General features: G+C 46.2%; 1 protein-coding gene across 3 annotated transcripts in view; it reads right to left on the bottom strand.

Moving 5' to 3' along the window:
- The window catches only part of rflnb (refilin B), a 37,268-nt gene extending 19,456 nt beyond the window's left edge, over positions 1 to 17,812 (bottom strand). Inside the window, exon 1 of one of the 3 annotated variants that reach the window (XM_073053319.1) lies at positions 17,599 to 17,812. In XM_073053319.1, the coding sequence (XP_072909420.1) occupies positions 17,599 to 17,604 (6 nt within the window). In that variant the 5' untranslated portion in view covers positions 17,605 to 17,812. Of the gene's footprint in view, positions 1 to 16,445; positions 17,112 to 17,598 lie in introns of those variants that run through there. The other 2 variants (XM_073053317.1, XM_073053318.1) reach the window with 2 other exon arrangements.
- Between the last annotated feature and the right edge of the window lie 1,142 nt (positions 17,813 to 18,954).

Genomic DNA, 18,954 nt, shown 5'->3' on the forward strand with positions numbered 1-18,954 from the left:
ACAGGGTGCTGGAAATTACACCCCCATTCCCACAAAACATTTGTAACTCAGGGGGTGTACAAAATGGTACCTGTAGCTGTTCCATTCTGTCTGTGCAGCTCTGAAGATGAGAGGTGCCTGCAATAGTCACACACCCACAGGCAAATACACTTAAGTTCTCCTTAGCCCTTGTTTCCAACTCCTATTGGGCCTAGTGCCTCACACGTTCCTCCCCCAAACAGTACATGCATGGAGTTAATTGCCTCTGTGAAGATTTATTTTAATCAAAAAGAAAATGCTGGGAATGCAAGTCAAAACTTCTCCTCCTCCACGCCCCTCAATAAAACTGCTTGGCAACTTCAGAGTTTTAGACACGAAACTAATTTGGAATCACCAACAGCTTGCCCCAATATGGAAATTGGACCTCCACTGCCCTGTGGTTCAGGAGCAGGGTGACTCACATAATCCTCCAGAGCAGGGATTGAGAGGTTATCCCTTTCACCATGTTAAGATTCTACCAGTTCCCAGAGGTTCTGCTAGGCACTGTCAAGGCCTGCTTCAGTTTATTATTCCAGGAGGTCAGTGGTAAGGTAGTTGTGATCACTGACAACAACAAGCTGGACAACATCCTACAATAATTCAGCTCAGGACTGAACCTTCCTAGTCTGGAGCCCAGATAAGAACATTTTAAATTTGGAAATGGGAAAGTAAGAGAGACCTGTGTACTTGGCATATTAAACTTGAGACACTCTGTAGGTGCTGGAAATCCAGAGTAACACACACAAAATGCTGGAGGAACTCAGCATATCAGGCAGCATCCATGGAGAGGGATGAACAGTCAATGCTTCTGAACTGGAAAGGAAGGGAGGCAGGAGTCAGATTAAAGTAAGGGGAGGAAGGAGGAGTGCACGCTGGCAGGTGATAGGTGAAACAGGGTAAGGGAGAAGGTGAGAGTGGGGGGAGAAGGATGAAGTAGGAAGCTGGGAGGTGACAGGTGGAAGAAGCAAAATCCTGAACCCTCCAGTTCTTTGCAACACACAAAAAATGTTTGAGAAAATCAGCAGGTTAGGCAGCATCTCTGGAGAGGAATAAACAGTTGACTTTCCAGGCTGAAACTGAAACATCATCCTGATGGAAGGTTCTCAGCCCGAAATACCAAATATATATTCCTCTCCACAGATGCTGCCCGACCTGGGCTCCTCCAGCAGTTTGAGAGTGTTGCCCTTTACTTACACATCCAATCTCCCCATCCCTCAGAGTCAGATGAAGGACGCTGTAACAGGATCTGAACCAACTGGAAAAGTCTGCAAAGCAAATTTAACTCAAGAATCAACTGATGCATTTTGAGAAGTTAAACCATGGCAGGGTTCTGGAGGGTTTTTTTTTTTAAAGTACATACATAGTTCCCCAAAAAAAGTGGCACAGGATGGTGAGGGCAGCGTTGAGCACTCTTGCCATCAGTCAGAGCATCAGGTACAAAAGTTGGGGCATCACTTTACAAGATGTTGTGTGGAGTTGTAGTGCTGGCCACCGTGCCATAGGAAGGATGTGATGAAGCCAGACAAGATGGAGAAAAGATAAACAAGAATGTGATAGGAGTGGAGGGCTTGGGTTACAAGGGGAGGAGAGTGCTTCTCCTGGAGTGAAGGAGACCAAGGAGTAACTTTACACAAGTTTATAAGATCACGAGGGGCATCAATAAGGTGAATGGTCATGTTCTTTTTCCCAGGTTTGGGAAAGTCTAAAACTACAGGGTGAGTTTAAGAAGGAGGCAAGATTGAAAAAGGACCCAAGTGGCAGGTATTGCCCCACATAAAGGGTGGTGTATACATGGAACATGCTGTCAGACAAAGTGGTGGGACAATAACCACATTTAAAAGACGTGATTAGAAAAGGTTTAGATGCCCATATGGGACAAATGGGACTAACTCGGGAAGGCACCCTGGTCAGCATGGCTGAGTTAGGTGAAATGGACCCCCCATTCCCATGCCATTGATGAGTGGCCGATGCCAGTGTGTGAACTCAATGTAGAATGGTCATTATAATGACAACTAGCATGGTCTTAACAGCAAGAGGCACCTGCCCAAGAGGTCTGCTGACCAACTGATTGAATGTGTGTGTGTGTGTGTGTGTGTGTGTGTGTGTGTGTGTGTGTGTGTGTGTGTGTGTGTGTGTGTGTGTGTGTGTGTGTGTGTGTGTGTGTGTGTGTGTGAGAAAGAGAGACAAGCTACAAGCTGAAAGCTAGTTAATCCCTCATTTCCCCACTCCAGTGACCAACTGGCTCCCTGCCCCTCTGACTCAGCATCCCATTCCGGGCAGACGATAAGAAACAAAGAGGCAAACATGCTTCCATTCAGATATGACAACTCTAGCTGACTGAGCTGGATTCCAGCCAAGTTGTGTTCAGGCACGGCCACCGTCGAACCAGTCTGGTCAGCTCAGATAATTTGCCAGCTGGCCACGATTTTGGGGAGTTTCACAATCTTACATAATACCTTGTAAACAGAAAGCCATCCCGTAGCAGTTTACCGAGAGGCATGAATAGATACTTGGCCCATCCCCGAGAATGATGCAAAAACTATTATTTCAACTTCAATGGAAGACTAGGGAAAATTTTAAAACACACACCCTCGGTGGGGGTTGCTGACACCAATCAAACATCCACTCTCTTAAGAGTTTTGTTGCTTTCCAGCCCTTCACCCCACTTCCTTTTTTAAATCCCCCCGCCAATCTCTCGGTCCTCTGATTTCTGCATTCCTCCATGTCTCGCCTTGACCACTTGTGGTGGCGATAAGCCCCATCTTTTGGAATTCCCTCCCTAAATCTCCACTTCTCCCAAAAAGCCAAGGTCTTCATTATTTGAGGCAATATCTCCCTTGGCTTGGCAATAAATTCTCATTGATAACACATCCATGCCTGTGAAGCAACTCAGTACACTTTATAAAACGCAGGCTGAGGCAAAATATTGATAAAGGAATTAAGCAATAGGCAAGCTGTTGATGGTAGAAAGGTGATAATCTTTAGCCATGAGAGGGACCTGCATTTGGTAGGAAACCAGTAAGTTCAGAAAGGCTTAGAGCATTCCTGCGGGGTCCTTTTTAGGCCACGCATGAAGGATGCAAAGAGATTGAAGAGTTATATTAACAATCAAGGAGAGTATTTCAGCTGCATTCAGAGGACATCCTGGAGCGTTCATCTAGTAAGGTACTTGGGTAGATCTCAGGAAAAAGAAAGGTGAATTCATTATTACAGGTCTCCTAATAGAAGTTAACAGTAAAATATACAGGCAGAGGAACAAATATGTAGGCAGATTGTGGGAAGATGCAAAAACAATGGAAAGGTGTAGGGGATGACTTTAATTCCACCAGTATTGACTGAGACTTTTTCCAATACCAAAGACAGAATCTGTTATGTATGTTCAAGTGAGTGTGAATAGAACCACGGAAGGAGCTAGATTAGACCTTGTACTGGGAAATAAGCCTGGCCAGGTGGTTGAAGTTTCAGTGGAAGAACACTTTGGGAAGTGATCACTACTTTGTAGTACTCACAGTTAAGACTGGACCTTCGGGCAAAGAGGTAAATAGGGGAAAAGGTAATTAGAACAATTTTAGGCAGGAGTTAGGGAGAATAAAATGGGATCAGCTTTTTCTGGGCAAGTCCACATCTAACACATGGGAGTTGTTTAAAGACCATCTCATCAGAATTTAGGAGCAGCCATATTCCTGTGAGGAAAATAGACAAGAATGGCAAAGTTCAGGAAACCTGGTTGTTGTAAATTCAGTAAAAAAGGTATATGCAAGGTTTAAGAAGCCACAATTAGGCAGAACTCTTATAGAATATAGTACAGTTGACATTGAGGAACATGAACAATTTAAACAGGGAAATCATGAAGGCTTAAAGGGAGTTAACAGGAATCCAGAAGCATTTTTATACATAGTACAAGGGCAGCTAGGGAGAGAAGAGGACCACTCAAAGACAAAGGAGGAGTTTGTGCCTTGAATCGGAGGAAGTGGGTGTGATACTGAATGAGCAATTGACACTGGTACTCCACCAAGGAAGAGGGCAATGGGGGGGGGGGGGGAGAAACGAGACAGTGAGATCAGGGTGCGGGAAGCTGATATTCTAAGGAATGTTGCTATCAAGGTGGTGGTGCTATTGGGTCCATGGAGGAACTAAGTGGAAAGGCACCAGGGCCTGAGGGAATCCATCTCAGATTATCGAGAGGGGCAGGAGGAGATTGCTGGGACTATTACAAAAAAAAACTTATTCTGTTTAGCTAAGCTGAGGTCCCAGAGGGCAGGAAAATAACCAGCTTTGTTTCTTTAATAGGAACAATTATAGGCCAGAGAACTTTACAGGGGTAGGGAAATTATTGAAGATCCTCAGGATAGAATTTACCCACATCTGGAAAAGCATGGATGTATTAGGGAGCAACAGCGTGGCCTTCTATAAAGGAGGTCTGGTCTTAAAAACTTGAGATTTTTTGGATGAGGTGATGAAGGTAACTGATGCAGGAAGGGTGGTTGTCAACATAGACCTTAAAGCATTTGATGAAGTCCCTTATGGTGAGCTGATCCAGAGGATTAGGGTACATGGGATCCACAAAGACTTGGTAAATCGGATTCAAAATGGACTTGGCTGTCAGAGAGGGTGGTGTTTCTCAGATTAGAGGTCTGTAAGCAGTGAGTTTCCTCAAAGATTAATGCTGGTACCTTTTGTTTGTGATATAGAGACAAATGGGATGAACATTTGAAAAAATATAGATGGGTTGATTGGTTAAGATTACAAGAGGATACAAAATTGGTGGGATTGTAGAGAGGAAGGTTTGCAAAGGATTCAACAGGACATAGACCATTTGGAAATGAGGGCAGGTGGAGTTTAATAAGGATAAATCTGAGGTAAAACACAAAAGAGTACAGCCTCCAGCCCACAATGTTGTACCAAAACACATATCAAAATGTTGCAATGTAGGAGGTCAAATTTAGAGAAAAGCATATAGAAAATGGCAGGACCTAGGAGTTTCCTAGGTGGGAGAGTCTAGGACACAGCTCTAATGTCTAAGAGAGTCTAGAACAGAGATAATTGGAATCAGGTTTATTATCACCAGCATGCAACGTGAAATTTGTAAACAGCAGCAGTTCAATGCGATACATAATCTCGCAGAGAGAAAATAATAACAATTATAAAACATAATAAACAAGTAAATCAATTATGTATATTGAATAGATTTTGAAAAATGTGCAAAAACAGAAATACTGTATATTAAAATAAAGTGAGGTAGTGTTCATGGGTTCAATGTCCATTCAGGAATCGGATGGCAGATGGGAAGAAGCTGTTCCTGAATCACTGAGTGTGTGCCTTCAGGCTTCTGTACCTCCTACCTGATGGTAACAGTGAGAAAAGACCATGCCCTGGGTGCTGGAGGCCCTTAATAATGGACGCTACCTTTCTGAGTTAAGGAACTTCTTTAGCCAGAGGGTGGTGAATCTGTGGAATTCATTGCCACAAATGGTCATAGAGTATACTTAGACCAGAAATTGATAGGTTCCTGATTTGTAAGGTTATGAGGAGAAGGCTGGTGAATAGGGTTGAGAGGGAAAATAAATCAGCTATGATTGAATGACAGAGGAGTCCCACTGGTCTGAATGGTCTAATTATGGACCCTAAGGAGCATTGATGTGAACATCTACAGCTCCCTCAAAGTGGAAACACAGGTAGATGTATATTCTTGCCTTCATTAATTGGGCCACTGAGTACATAACTCAGGAAGTTATGCTGCAGCTGTATAGAACTTTGGTTTGGCCACATTTGGAGTACTGGGTGCATTTCTGGTCCCCACATTATAGGATGGATGTCAAGACTTTGCAGAAGGTACAAAAGAGGTTTGCCAGAATTTTTTTTTTTCGATTAGAAGGTATTAGCAATAAGGAGAGATTGGATGGATTTCTCTGGTGTAGAGGATGAGGAGGTCCTGATAGAAGTATATAAAATTAAATGAGCCATAGACAGGGTAGATAAACACCACCTCCCCCAACCACCGGTTGGAAATGTGAACTACTAGAAGGCAGGTCTTTAAGGTGAGAGTACAAAGTTTAAAGGAGATTTACCTGTAAGCAAGATTTGAAAATAAATTTAAAATGGTGCCTGGAACTGGCTGCCAGATGAAGTGATAGAAACATGTGATAGCAATGTTTAAGAGGCATTTGGACAGGCATATGAACGAGGAGGTTATTGAGGGAAATGGACAACATATGGGTAAGATGGTGTTAGTTTAAACTGGCATCTATGCAAGGCCTCATTCAGTGCCTGACTCAGCACTCTCCCCATACAAAGCTCAGCTCACTTCATGCATTGAAATACTGAAGTGGAGTTTGAACCTTCAAGTTTATGACTTGGATAATATGCTACTAAGTTTAGGCAACACTCAGAAGACAAATATATCGTATGCCTAAGCAATTTTTTGTAAAATAAAACTGATTAAAGTGTACACCATAAAAAAAGCAGGTGTAGAACATTCAACTCTTAGTGCCCATTCTCTGTTCAATAAGATCATAGCCAATATTTTCCCTGCACCAACTCCCAAAACATACTCATCTTTGCTTGAATACACAGTGGCAAACCCCTCGAAGGCTGGCTGGATATAGAATTCTACAAAGATTTTTTAAAAAACCAAGAACCAAGGACTCTGAAAATCAAATTTATTAAAAAAAATCAGAAAATGTTGGAAAAATTCAGGTCACAGAGTTAACATTAGCTACTCTTTCTACAGATCATAAAGCACAAGAGATTCTGCAAATCTTGAGCAACACACACACAATGCTGGAGGAACTCAGCAGGTCAGGCAGCATCCATGGAGCAGAAAAGCAGTCAATGTTTTGGGCCAAGACCTTTATCAGGACTGGAAAGGAAGGAGGCTGATGCTAGAATTTCCCCACAGATGCTAATTGCCCCAAGCAGTTCCAGCATTTTCTGCTGAAGACATTTAGTGGCGACTGTTCCTGCTCCCAGGCCACATCTGTGACCCATAGATAGAAGCCTATGTAGTTAAACATATTAAGATTCAAAGAATGTATAAATTATATACCTTGAAATTTGTCTGCTTATAGGCAGCTACAAAGCAAGAAACCCAAATAACCCAATTTTTTAAAAAACAAAAAAAATCACTGAAAAGAGAAAAGGGAGAAAAAAAAACACATCTTGCCAACAACTGAAGCAAGCCAACAGTATCCCGAACCAGACCGAGTTGCAGATCCGCTCCCAGAGCAGTCAGAGTAGGCCCAAGTCAGCCCAAGCTTCAGCCCCAATTAAGAATAATACAATATTTTCAATTGTTTCAATAGCAAGGCACTTGTTAACTATTGCAATGTCTACAGTCCTCCCCATCAACACTGCACAACCTGGGTGAGAGGTTTTGACAATGTTACCTTGACAACAGCCCATGAGCAATCATGCAAGACCACCTCAATCACCAAACACTACCAACTTTCCTACCTTCCTTATTCTTTGGCCAAAGATTTGCTGATATATAGATGAAATCTGAACTTCTGGACTATTTCAAAAGCACACTGACGCTTCCCACGCTAGTGCCTAATGACAACAAACAAGCAGATTAACAAGACTCAGCTCTTCACATTCTGCTTTTAGATGCATCTCAAAGCATCTCCCTCCAGGACCACAACCATACCATGGTTTGCTGCCTTCATGTCTCAATGACACGGAGAGCTAAGCTGGCTGGAGTCGGGCCTTATGATTCGGCTCTTGGTAGGGTCACCCATGCCAAACAGGTCAAAAGGTAGAGGCCAAAGGTCACTAGTCCTTCAGGTTCAGGTCAGGGCTAACAACCCTGACTGGTCAAACAATAGAAACAACAATAAAGAATCCTTCTACATCTGAGTGTGACAGTATTCCTGAGTCTCCACCTGGGACTCGCATAACCGACAGAAGTGAAAACCAAGAGGAAGCTACTGACATGATGAGGGAAGCCCTGAACACTGGAAATAACAAGACCAAAGCTGGTTTCTGGAATGTACTCCCTGAAGAGCAGAATAAACATGGGAGACCAAAAGACAACTTGACACTGTACTGTAGACCCTAAAACACACTGGGGGCACAATGGATCGCCAAGTACAGAGAGAGAGACGGAGACGGAGAACGAGAACCTTTGATGACCTGAATGCCAACAGCATAATGGACAGCAAGTCAAAACATTTTGAAACAACGAAACAGCCTCCAAGTAAAAGGATTGGAGTGGGGGGGGGGGGGGGGTTGTGAAGAATCCTGATGAAGGGCCTCAGCCTAAAACATCGATCATTCATTCCTCCCCATAGACGCCGCCTGACCTACTGAGTTCCAACAACATTTCGTATGTGTGTGTTCGCAAGCAATACCGCTCAACAACCTCAAACGCATTTTAACTCCATTCCTCATCCTTCTCCCTCCATTCCTGCCGAAGGGTCTCAGCCTGAAACGTCAACTGTACTCTTCCCCGTAGATACTGCCTGGCCTGCTGAGTTCCTCCAGCATTGTGCGTGCACTGCTTAACCACCTAATTTTCCATCCCACTTCCATTTGTGGGATCTTACTGTGCTCAAGCGGGCCACCAAGGGTAGCACTCTCAGAATACATTCAATTTTTTATGGGATGGTGCTAAAAATTTCCATAATTCCTGTATTGAGCTGAAGTTAAAACAATCAATGCCAGGCTGATTTTTTTTATTCCTACATTACAAAAACCCTCAACTTTTAATTGCCCCAATTTAATTTGGACCATCAAAGACACACCTTGCAGGGGAAGGTTAACATTCAGACGCAAGGCAGTACTTTTAATCGGGAAACTATGAACCTTCCCACCCTCCATAAATTCCTGCATGCTTACATTTCATTAGCCCAGGTGTGGATCACCACTGAGTAATACGTACTGCATCATAACCTTTCAAAAGGAATTTATTGATGGGTTCCTGTCTGAACCAACACTTTCAAGAGTAGGTGGGATGACAGTTCCAACAGAATGGTGTTTCAACAGGCAGGGTTAGGGAGGGTGTGGTAGGACATTTCTATAGAGAAATATCTTTTGAGAAACATCCTACCTACTACAGGAAAGCTATGAAGAAGATTGCAAGAGTACAGAGAAAATTTACAAGGACATTGCTGGGACTTGTGAATCTGAGTTATAGCGACTTTAACTAGGACTTTATTCCCTGGAGCGCAAGAGATTGAGGGGATAGAGGTGTAGAAAACCATGAGGGTTATACAAGCAGGATTTTTCCCACTGAGGTTGGGTGAGACTAGAATTACAGGTCAAAGGTTAAGGGATGAAAGATGAAAAATTTACGAGGAACCTGAGGGGGAATTTCTTCACTCAGAAGGACGAGGGTGTGGAAAGAGCTGCCGGTGGAAGTGGTGAATGGGGGTTTGATTTCAACATGTAACATACACGGGAGAGGTATGAGGGCTTTGGTCTAAGTGCAAGTCAATAGGACAAGGCAGATTAGCAGTTTGGATAGGCCAAAAGACCTGTACCAGCACTGTGATGCTCCAGGACTCTTCCCAAATGAAGCAGTTCAACACGATGTGCAAAAGTTAATTGTACAAGATAAACCTAGCATGGAAAGTAGAGCGGTGTGTTAAAGGAATGTACCTCCCATATGCATAGCCCTCGCTACAGAGCGATCAGCGAGATCACCACCTCCCCCGCCCCCACAATCCTTTCAGCCCCCAAGGCGCAAAGTACTGGGAGCACCTTTCCCAGGCAGGCTCCCCTGGTTCAAGAGGACGCGCTACCACTTAGAGGGCAATTAGGTACCCCTGCATCCCACAAATACAAAACAGTCCCTGACCACACTGCAAAGCGATTTAAAACATTTCAATAACCATCCCCCTCACACCCCAACGTCACTGAAGAACTTCCGTCTTTCCTTCAGTTGCTTATCAAGCCACAAGTCTCCTTGGTGTTCCTGCACTTCCACTTGGAGCTCGCTTTTGAATAGCAAGACAGCAATGAAATATTCCCAGGGGAAAACACACCAACATCCAGCTGGACCGAGTTTGTGGGATGGACGGGGGGCGGGGGTGGGAGGAGGAGAAGATGGGAAGGGAAGGACTTTACCCTAAAAAGGTAAAATAGTTACAATTAAAAATAGACTGGGCTCCCACCCAGCACCCTGCAGGGTAGCCAGCAGTATCCAAGTGATACCCAACACTGGGATCACGAGGAGTATCATCAGGTCGGGACTGTCCGTCATTAACAGCAAACGTCAAGCGAATCCACCCCGGCCGGAACACTCAGTCACTGCTAACTCTGCCCTCGGCGGCTGGGCCGGGATGGTTCCCGCGGCAACCGGAGACCTGTCGGTAGTCAAGGCCAACCGCAGAACCCAAGTGAGAGGCACCTCAGTTCTGGTCAGTGCCCCAGCACATCACTCTGCTTGCTAGACAGCCAGTTAGATAGGCGGAAGACCCTTGGCTCTGCATTGACCCGGGAGGCCATCCCATACTGCTCATCCACTCTGACAGCTTAGGCTTACATTTGTCTAGCACCTCTCTCTTCCCTTTCAGAGCTTCTCAAACCGTTTCTTTTTAACCAAAGAGGAGACAAGGCAATAGCCATGTTGAGCACAGCAAGTCCTCATAAAGAAAAACGGTTGCATGTTAACTTTTTGGAGAGTGGTGACCAAACCAGCATCCTGTAATCTAACACACGCAGGTTTGAATGTGCACGTTTGCGCCCCAACGGGCCTGTTTCGTCATGCTCAGACTTCAAATTGCCCAGCCTTATCCATGGCTCACGTGTTCTCGGTAACAACATTTAATCCTACCGCTCTGTTGTCGTCCTCGCCCCGGGCATTCGCAACACCAAGCATTCATTAACACCCCCGACCTGCAGCCACAGAAGAGCTCAGCATCTGGAGGAGTCAACACACAATCCTGTGGCTTAAACAGACCAGAACACTGACCAATCTCACATGCAAGAGGCCAGACCTGCGATCTTGACACAAGCAACGCTTTCACAGATGCTAGAGGAACTCAGCATCTACAGGGGAATAAACAGTCATTTCAAACAGAGACCCTTGATGCTGCCTGACCCGCCGAGTCCCTCCAGCATTTTGTGGGTTAGTGATTTTCTAAGGGGGCTTGGGATTCCCCAAAGGTCAATTTGCAGGTCGGGTCTGCAGTGATGGCAGCAAATGCAATGCTAGCATTCAGTTCAAGAGGACTAGAACAGACACCCCACCCTGCAAAAACTCATTTCAGGGAGGTAGCACCATCAATTTGCAGGAGACTCCCGGGAGAGGTGGGATGTCTGCAATAGAGTAGCTCCTTAGCAGCTAGCCAGCTAGTTCAAATAACGTTAGCTATGCTAATGAACAAAACTCACCTCAACATGTCTTTTACATTTTAACCCACCACGGGCAATAGAAAAGTCACTGTTGCAGACAGTGCAGCAAGCAACACTGTCATTATTTTTTACCCCTATTAGGCAGGGGTACACTTTAGATAGTCTGGGGTGAAGTATGTTTTACATTTCCTTTTTTCTGGAACACTCTGCCATGGTGCGCTTGCTGTCTCTCAAAAAGAAAAGTCGATTTCTGGGATATTGCATATAATTTGCAGGTGTCAGGGAGCCGCTATCAATACACAGGAGACTCACATTACCTTCCAGGAGAGGTGGGGTGTCTGCTAGAATATAAAAGCAAGGACGTAATGTTGAGACTTTATAAAACACTGGTGAGGCCTCACTTGGAGTATTGTGAGTTCTGGGTTCCTCCTCTTAGAAAGGATGTGCTGAAACTGGAGAGGGTTCAAAGGAGATTCATGAAAATTATTCCAGGATTGAACGGTTTGTCATGTGAAGAGCATTTGATGGCTCTGGGTCTGTATTCACTAGAATTCAGAAGAATGAGGGGTGACCTCGTTGAAACCTATCAAATGGTGAAAGGCCTTGACAGAGTGAATGTGGTGAGGATGTTTCTTATGTGGAGAGTCTAAGATCACAGGACACAGCCTTGGAGCAGAGGGGTGTCCTTTTAGAATGGAGATGAGGAGGGATTTCTTTAACCAGAGAGGGGTGAATCTGTGGAATTCTTTGCCACTGGCAGCTGTGGAGGCCAAGTCTTTATGTATATTTAAGGCAGAGGTTGATAGATTCTTGATTGGTCAGGGCATGAAGGAATTCGGGGAGAAGGCAGGAAACTGGGGTTGAGAGGGAAATGGATCAGCCATGATGAAATGGTGGAACAGACTTGATGGGCCAAATGGCCTAATTCCACTCCTACATCTTATGGTCTTATTTCTGGCATCAACAGAAACTCTTACGTTCAGATTAGCAGCGCTTTACCCACCAGCAGACTGTACTGATTTTGTGACAGAAATACAGCAGGTGCTGGAAATGCAGAGTAACACACACAAGATTCGGCACTGGGGTAGGATAGCAATTAGTGCAACACAGTTACAACTTGGGGCATTCCAGAGCTGTTCTGCAAGGAGTCTCTGTATTGTCTTTCCTGTGGAATGAGTGTGGGATTTCCCCCCCTCCCCCCCCAGGTTCTCCAAGTTTCCTCCCACAGTCCAAAGACATAGCAAGTAGATTACCCAGTCTTTGTAAACTGTCCCGCGATTACATTAGGGTTAATCGGGTTTGTCGGGGCAGTGTGCATTGAAGGGTCAGAAGGGTCTACGCCACACTAAATCACCAAGGTAAATAAAAATAAAACTTTTTTTATTAAAATGCTGAAGGAACTCAGTAAGACAGGCAGCATTGGGAAAGAAACAAACAGCTGATGTTTCGGGCAGAGACTCTTCATCAGGTCTGGAATGAACAGGGGAAGAAGCCAGATTAAGGTGGTGGTGGGGGGATGGTGAGGGGAGGAAGAACAAACTGGAAGGTGATAGGTGAAGCCAGGTGGGTGGCTGGTGGGGGGGGGGGGGGGGAAATGAAGTGAGAAGCTGTGAGGTGATTGGTGGAAAAGGTAAAGTCTGAAAGAGGAGAGTGGACCATGGGAGAAAGGGAAGGAGGAAGGGCCCCAGAGAGAGGTGATAGGCAGGTGAGGAGAAAAGGGGAAGCCAGATTGAAGAATGGAAGGAAGGGAGGGAGGGAAAAAATACCAGGATATTTTCATACATTCCTGGTTTAACTTCAGAAGTGCACACAGACCAGGGGGGTTCTCCAACTTTTTTATGCCACAGACCCTCATAATTAATCAAGGAGTCCGTGGACCTCATGTTGGGAACCACTGCCCGAGGATAGTCCCTATTCACACAATCCCTCCGAAGGCATCAGTAAGATTACAACATATCCGAATGGAAATAATGATTTTCTCCACAAATGACTCCCGCTGGCAGTCACAGGCTGCTGCCCCTTGTGTTATTTTGTCCGTGAGGGGAGGAGCTGGTGCCAAGCTGTGGTGCAAATAGAACACACTGTCCTGAACAGCACAGCGTCCAGGCTTTTCTCAGAAGGGTCACATAAAATCTGACACCAAAAGTTGCACAGGGAGACGAGGTCAGGTGACCGGAGGCCGAGAGGGGATTAGGTTTTCAGGGCCATCTTAAAGTAGAAGTGAGAGAGGTGGAGAGGTTTGAGGGGATTCATACTGCACTACCAATGACTAAGGAGTTCAGACTGCAGTAATCACCATGGAAATGGGACCTGCTGCCCAACAAGCCCACATGCCAACCAAGCTGTCTACCTGAGCTAGTCCCATCTGCGTGTGTTTTAACCCATATCCCTCTATGCTTTCCACTGAGGGCAGAATTAGTTACCAATGACTGAGTGACCTGGCCTGCCTGACATTTTGACCCCTAACGTTTCCCCATCAATGTACCCATCCAGTTGTCTTTTTAAAATGCTGTAACTGTACCCACCTCTACTGGCAGATCATGCCACATACCCGCCGCCAAACGGGAAATGGATCTTGGGAAACTGAAACTCAGATTCACAGTCCAAAGACATGCTGGACGGTTGGTCATCGTAAATTGTCCTGTGGTTAAATCGGGGGTTGCTAGGCAGCGTGGCTCGAAGAGCCTACTCTACACTCTTATCTCAATAAATTATAGCAAACATTTCCTCTCTCCCCCACACCCCCCCCCCCCCCAAACAGAATGACAACAGAACAGATTTTTTGACAGGAGTGTGGTGGAGGAAGGAGATTACAGAACACAGAAATTTACAGCACATTACAGGCCCTTCAGCCCACAATGTTGTAGTGACCATGTAACCTACTCAAGATACTGCCTCGAATTTCCCTACCACATAGCCCACTATTTTTCTAAGCTCCATGTACCTATCTGAGAGTCTCTGAAAAAACCCTATTGGATCTGCCTCTACAACCATTGCTGGCAGTGCATTCCACACACCCACCACTCTCTGTGTGAAAATAATTACCTTCAACGTCCCCTTGTACCTACTTCCAAGCACCTTAAAACTATGTTCCCTTGTGTTAGACATGTCAGCCTTGGCAAAAAGCCTCTGGCTATCCGCACGATCAATGCCCCTCATCATCTTTTAGGTAAACTCTCATCCTCTGTCGACCCAAGGAGAAAAGGCCAAGTAAGGCATGATCTCCAATCCAAGCAACATCCTTGTAAATCTCCTCTGCACTCTCCCAATAGTATGTGTCCTTCTTGTCAAATCCTATCAGGAATTGCAACATTCAATGGGGAAAACATGTTCACAACTTCTGGAGATTGTACAAAATTCACACCAAGATGGTGTTTGGGCAAAGGACTGCGATAAGGACAGGTAGGAACCACCATAGCCCAGCTCTAGTTCACTGTCAGATGCTCAATATTCAATTCTGCTGGGAATTCAGCTCCACTCCCACCTTCCGGACCACCCTTTCACCTTCACCTCCCCCCCCCCAGTAAGATTATGAATCAGGCATGCCTCTCCTAAAACAGTAAAGCCCATGGGGAGTTGAGTTAAGATAAGTTAACTGTTTCCACGCAGGACCCTCAGAAACAGGTGGGGGCACCCTCCAACCAACTGAAGATGCAGGCACGGAGCAGGGGGTGAACAGATCATCTCCCCCCCCCCCCACAGATGGGGGTAAACCTGCTGAAATCACCTTCACCACCCTGGGATTGGGGATGAATGAAAGAAACACCACCTGGGATAGCCAGTCACAATACCGACCCTCAAGGTCAGAGCAGTACATTCCAGGTGAAAAATCGCCACCTGCCGAGCATCTAGTACACCTCAGCCCGACCCACCTGGGGTCCGAGACCATGCTTAAATGCTGATTGACATGGAAGAACACGCGGCTCTTCCAAGGCCATTCAGCCCTTCAAGCCTGTTCTATCAGGCAATACCAACATGACTGATTCTCCATCTCAATACCTCAATCGTGGCATCTCCAGTGCACCACTGGTCAAGGTGTTGGACATACGGAAGGCCCTTCGGCCCACAACATCTGTGCTGACCAAAACACCAGCCTAAGCTAACCCCACCTGTCTGCTGAAATACCCACTCAGCACGGCCCTCTATGGGAGGGAATCTGACGGCCCTGTCTGTCGCACCCCGCACGATGATCCGGTGAGTTCTGTCCTGCACCTCAGACAACACACCCTCGTTATGCCCAGGTTGTCCAAGTCCCACCAGAATGATGAACATTAAGATAGGCTCTTCACTCATTTCAGTGAACACTCCTCACCAAACATCGGTTAACAGAAGGGGAGGGGGGTGGAACGGTAGATTTTCAGACTTCTAACTACTGGGAGGGCAGCCAAACTGAGGGTGTAGCGCGGTAATTGCAGAGCGGATGGGGGGGGGGGCGGGGGTTGTTAAAATTGATTCGAAGAGTGGAGCCAAAAATCACCCAGGACATGCACCAGGCTGCCCATGTGTGTCCAGCACTAACACGGCCCGGCGCCAGCTCCCTAGGGCATTCCACCGCTGAACGCACGACGTTCTCCAAGCAGCAGATACAACGGTGGACGAGGTGACACGTACTTCCCGGCTGCGACCTAGCGCCTGCCAGTCTGCTGACTGTCCGCCCGGTCATCTAGTTCACGTTTGAGAGCTATTAAATGCCGCTCTGCGGCCAGTTTATCTACGCGGCTCCTCCCAGGGAATGCAAGCAGGCAGCTTTCAACCATATGCACTGGGGAACCGACAAAGAGAAAAGTCCAGTAGCGGGGTGGGGGGAATTAGCTAGCCAAAAATAAACGGCGAGTAGAAAAAAATTCTGAGCGCACAAATCTATGTTCCGCAACGCAAACTGTTGTTCTCGTAACTGAGTTACATTCTAATACTTCAAATGCAAAACATCTATCCCAAACACCAGAAACAAACCATAAAGTGTTACATTTTCATTAAAAAGTTCAAAATCTGAGAACTGCAACAAACCAACTCTCTCCAACGCAATGACACCTCTACAAAGGATTTAATTAGATGCTGTTTCAGACTTTCGCTTTAACTTGCGGTAAATTTTAAATCGCTGCCACGTTAAGACTGTCCAACTACCTACGTACACCCACCGAGGCCCGGGGATGCCCTCTGGACGGAAAGCCGTGATCATCCTGTTCCAGTAGCCGGTTCTCTGCCAAACTCCCCGGGGACGGGAGCCAAACGCTGGGCGTCGGGCTTGGACTCGGCGGCAGTCCCGAGTCGGGACTATCCAGCACTCTTTCCCCCAGCCGCTTCGGCTCCACCAGGGGACCAGTCACCTCCTGGAGATTGAGGCTGCCAACCATCGCCGCTTGCCCACAATCTGCCCCAGCCAGCTTCCGTCCACCTAGATTGTACTTAAAATGCAGTCGGATTTTTTTTTTAAAAACAACAAAATCCAGCGGGTTGTAATTAAGTAAAATCTTGCAGTGAGACTTTCTATCAAACTGCGAGCCGATGTACTCAATCCAGTGTCCCCTGTCCCGACGTGCGACTTCACGGGGAGTTCAGGAGCAGCTACACATTCCACCCGGACCCGAACTCAAGAACCTCATTGTTTCTGCGAAGCGGTTGATTTAGTAACAGCGGAGAGAACCGCCTGCATTCTCTACACGTCTGCTGATTGGGTAGCCCAGCGGTCCTGTGTGGGAGGGGAGGGGATGTAAAGAATAGCTTGAACTTGGAACAACCCACAGCAAACTTATAGAGTGGGTGGGTTCGTATCGACTGACCCGCAGAGTGAGGTGGGTGGGGGGAATCCCCTGCACCCCTCCCCGAACACTATCCCTTCAGTCGGCAGGCGGATTTTTTTTTCACGTTTGCTTTTAAACGGGCGGGCTGAGGAGACAGGGCGGGGGGGTCGGAATATTTATAAACTGGGCGGGGTGTGGGTGGGGTGGCCGCGCACGCCAAAGGGAGGGGCCGAGATGCTTTGCAGATGTGTGCGCGATCGGTATTATTGCCGTCGGTTCAAGGGGAGCGGATCAGACGTGAATTCGGCGGATTCGGAATGCGGGCACGTTTCTTCTTAATTTGTGCCGAACATTTTCAGGTGAAAGAAATAACTACACGAAAAGCAAAATAAAAACCTCTTTTATAGAGCACATTTCACAGCTAAGGTGCCAAATCAATAAAGTCTTCTAACGCGAAATATCGATGAGCCTCACCGGCATTCCCAAACACCGTTTCAGTCCAAGCACAGAACACCGCGTGTGGGAAGATTTTGCAAATACTCACGTTCATCGACTTGATTTCTCTCTCCGCAGATACTGTCCGATCTGCCGAATATTTTCAACCTTCCTGATTTTACTTGGTCTGTTTTGATCATGTTCTTTGAGGGATAGAAATTAGTTGCGACATCAAGGGCAACTCCCTTTTTTTCAAATACATGGTGAGGAATTTCGTGTTCACCTGAGGGAGCGAGGTAGTGCCGCCTATCGCACCGCGCTCCTGTACTCAAGTGGCAGCGTGGGTTTTATGTGCCTTTGTAGTGGGTGTGTCCGAGGGTCATACAGCATCGGAACAGGCCCTTTTGTCCAGGTCGACCAATGGACAGATCTATCCTACCCCCATTTAACCCCATTTCGCCTCTATATGTTTTGGCAATTTTTGTCCAGATTCTGCCCAAAGGCAATGCGAGAATCTGCCTCTACCACTCTTAACACACCACACATTCCAGATCCAGCTACTCACTGTGTGAAAAAAACATCCCACCAGATCTCCACCACACCTATCTCTCATCTCTGCCCCCTCGCTCTGGACATCTCTCTTCCACCATGGGGGAAAAAAAGGATTCCGTCTATCCAAGACCCTTATAATTGTGTATGCCCCTGTCAGGTCTTCCCTCAGCCTCCTAAACTCCAGGGAAGTAATACCCAGCCTATCCGCTATCTCCTCAGAACTGATGAATCTCCCCTCTACCTTCCCCAGCACGGTCACATCTGTAAAATGGGATTTAGAATGAAACGCTCCGGCACAGTGGCGCGAGTGCTACCAGCTGAACTAAAAGCCAAAATTCAGAGTGCTGAAGACAAAACCTGTTACTGATATTTGCCCCCACAGCATATCACATGCGGGAAAATACTCCCGCGACTCATGGTAACCCCTTCCCCTCACTCAATCACTTTCCTAACCTCTCTGACAGATAGCAGCCGGCTAAATGCCAGAAGCCGAGTGAGGTGGGTTTTTTTTTGATGAATTGCTGTTCTAAAAGAACTGGTCTGAAAGAGCTTCAAACTCGGGTTTTATTGTTGAGGAAGGAATTTCAACTATCGGCCAGCGCTGCCTGGCCTGAATCCAGGATATCATATCAACGTTCCAGCCCCTCTGTAGCTTTCCAGCATGCCTGGTTTCTTCAGCTCTAGAAATGCGCGGACACAAATCCCACTTCGATTTTTACCGTTTTAAAGAACGTATACTTAAGCTTCCATTGTGGTGATTTAAAGGATCTGCGTCCCGTTGTCATTGTAAATGCGATTTTGCTAAATTTTTCTATTTGAATGCGTGTTTGCAAAAAAGCGCACTGACCCGTTGTACAGATTCTTGGCAAATCAGCAGCGCCAAATATGCAGCCGATTTTATTTACCTACTGTA

The sequence above is a fragment of the Hemitrygon akajei genome, chromosome 8 (genome assembly GCF_048418815.1).
Source record: "Hemitrygon akajei chromosome 8, sHemAka1.3, whole genome shotgun sequence".
NCBI classification, from domain to species: Eukaryota; Metazoa; Chordata; class Chondrichthyes; order Myliobatiformes; family Dasyatidae; genus Hemitrygon; species Hemitrygon akajei.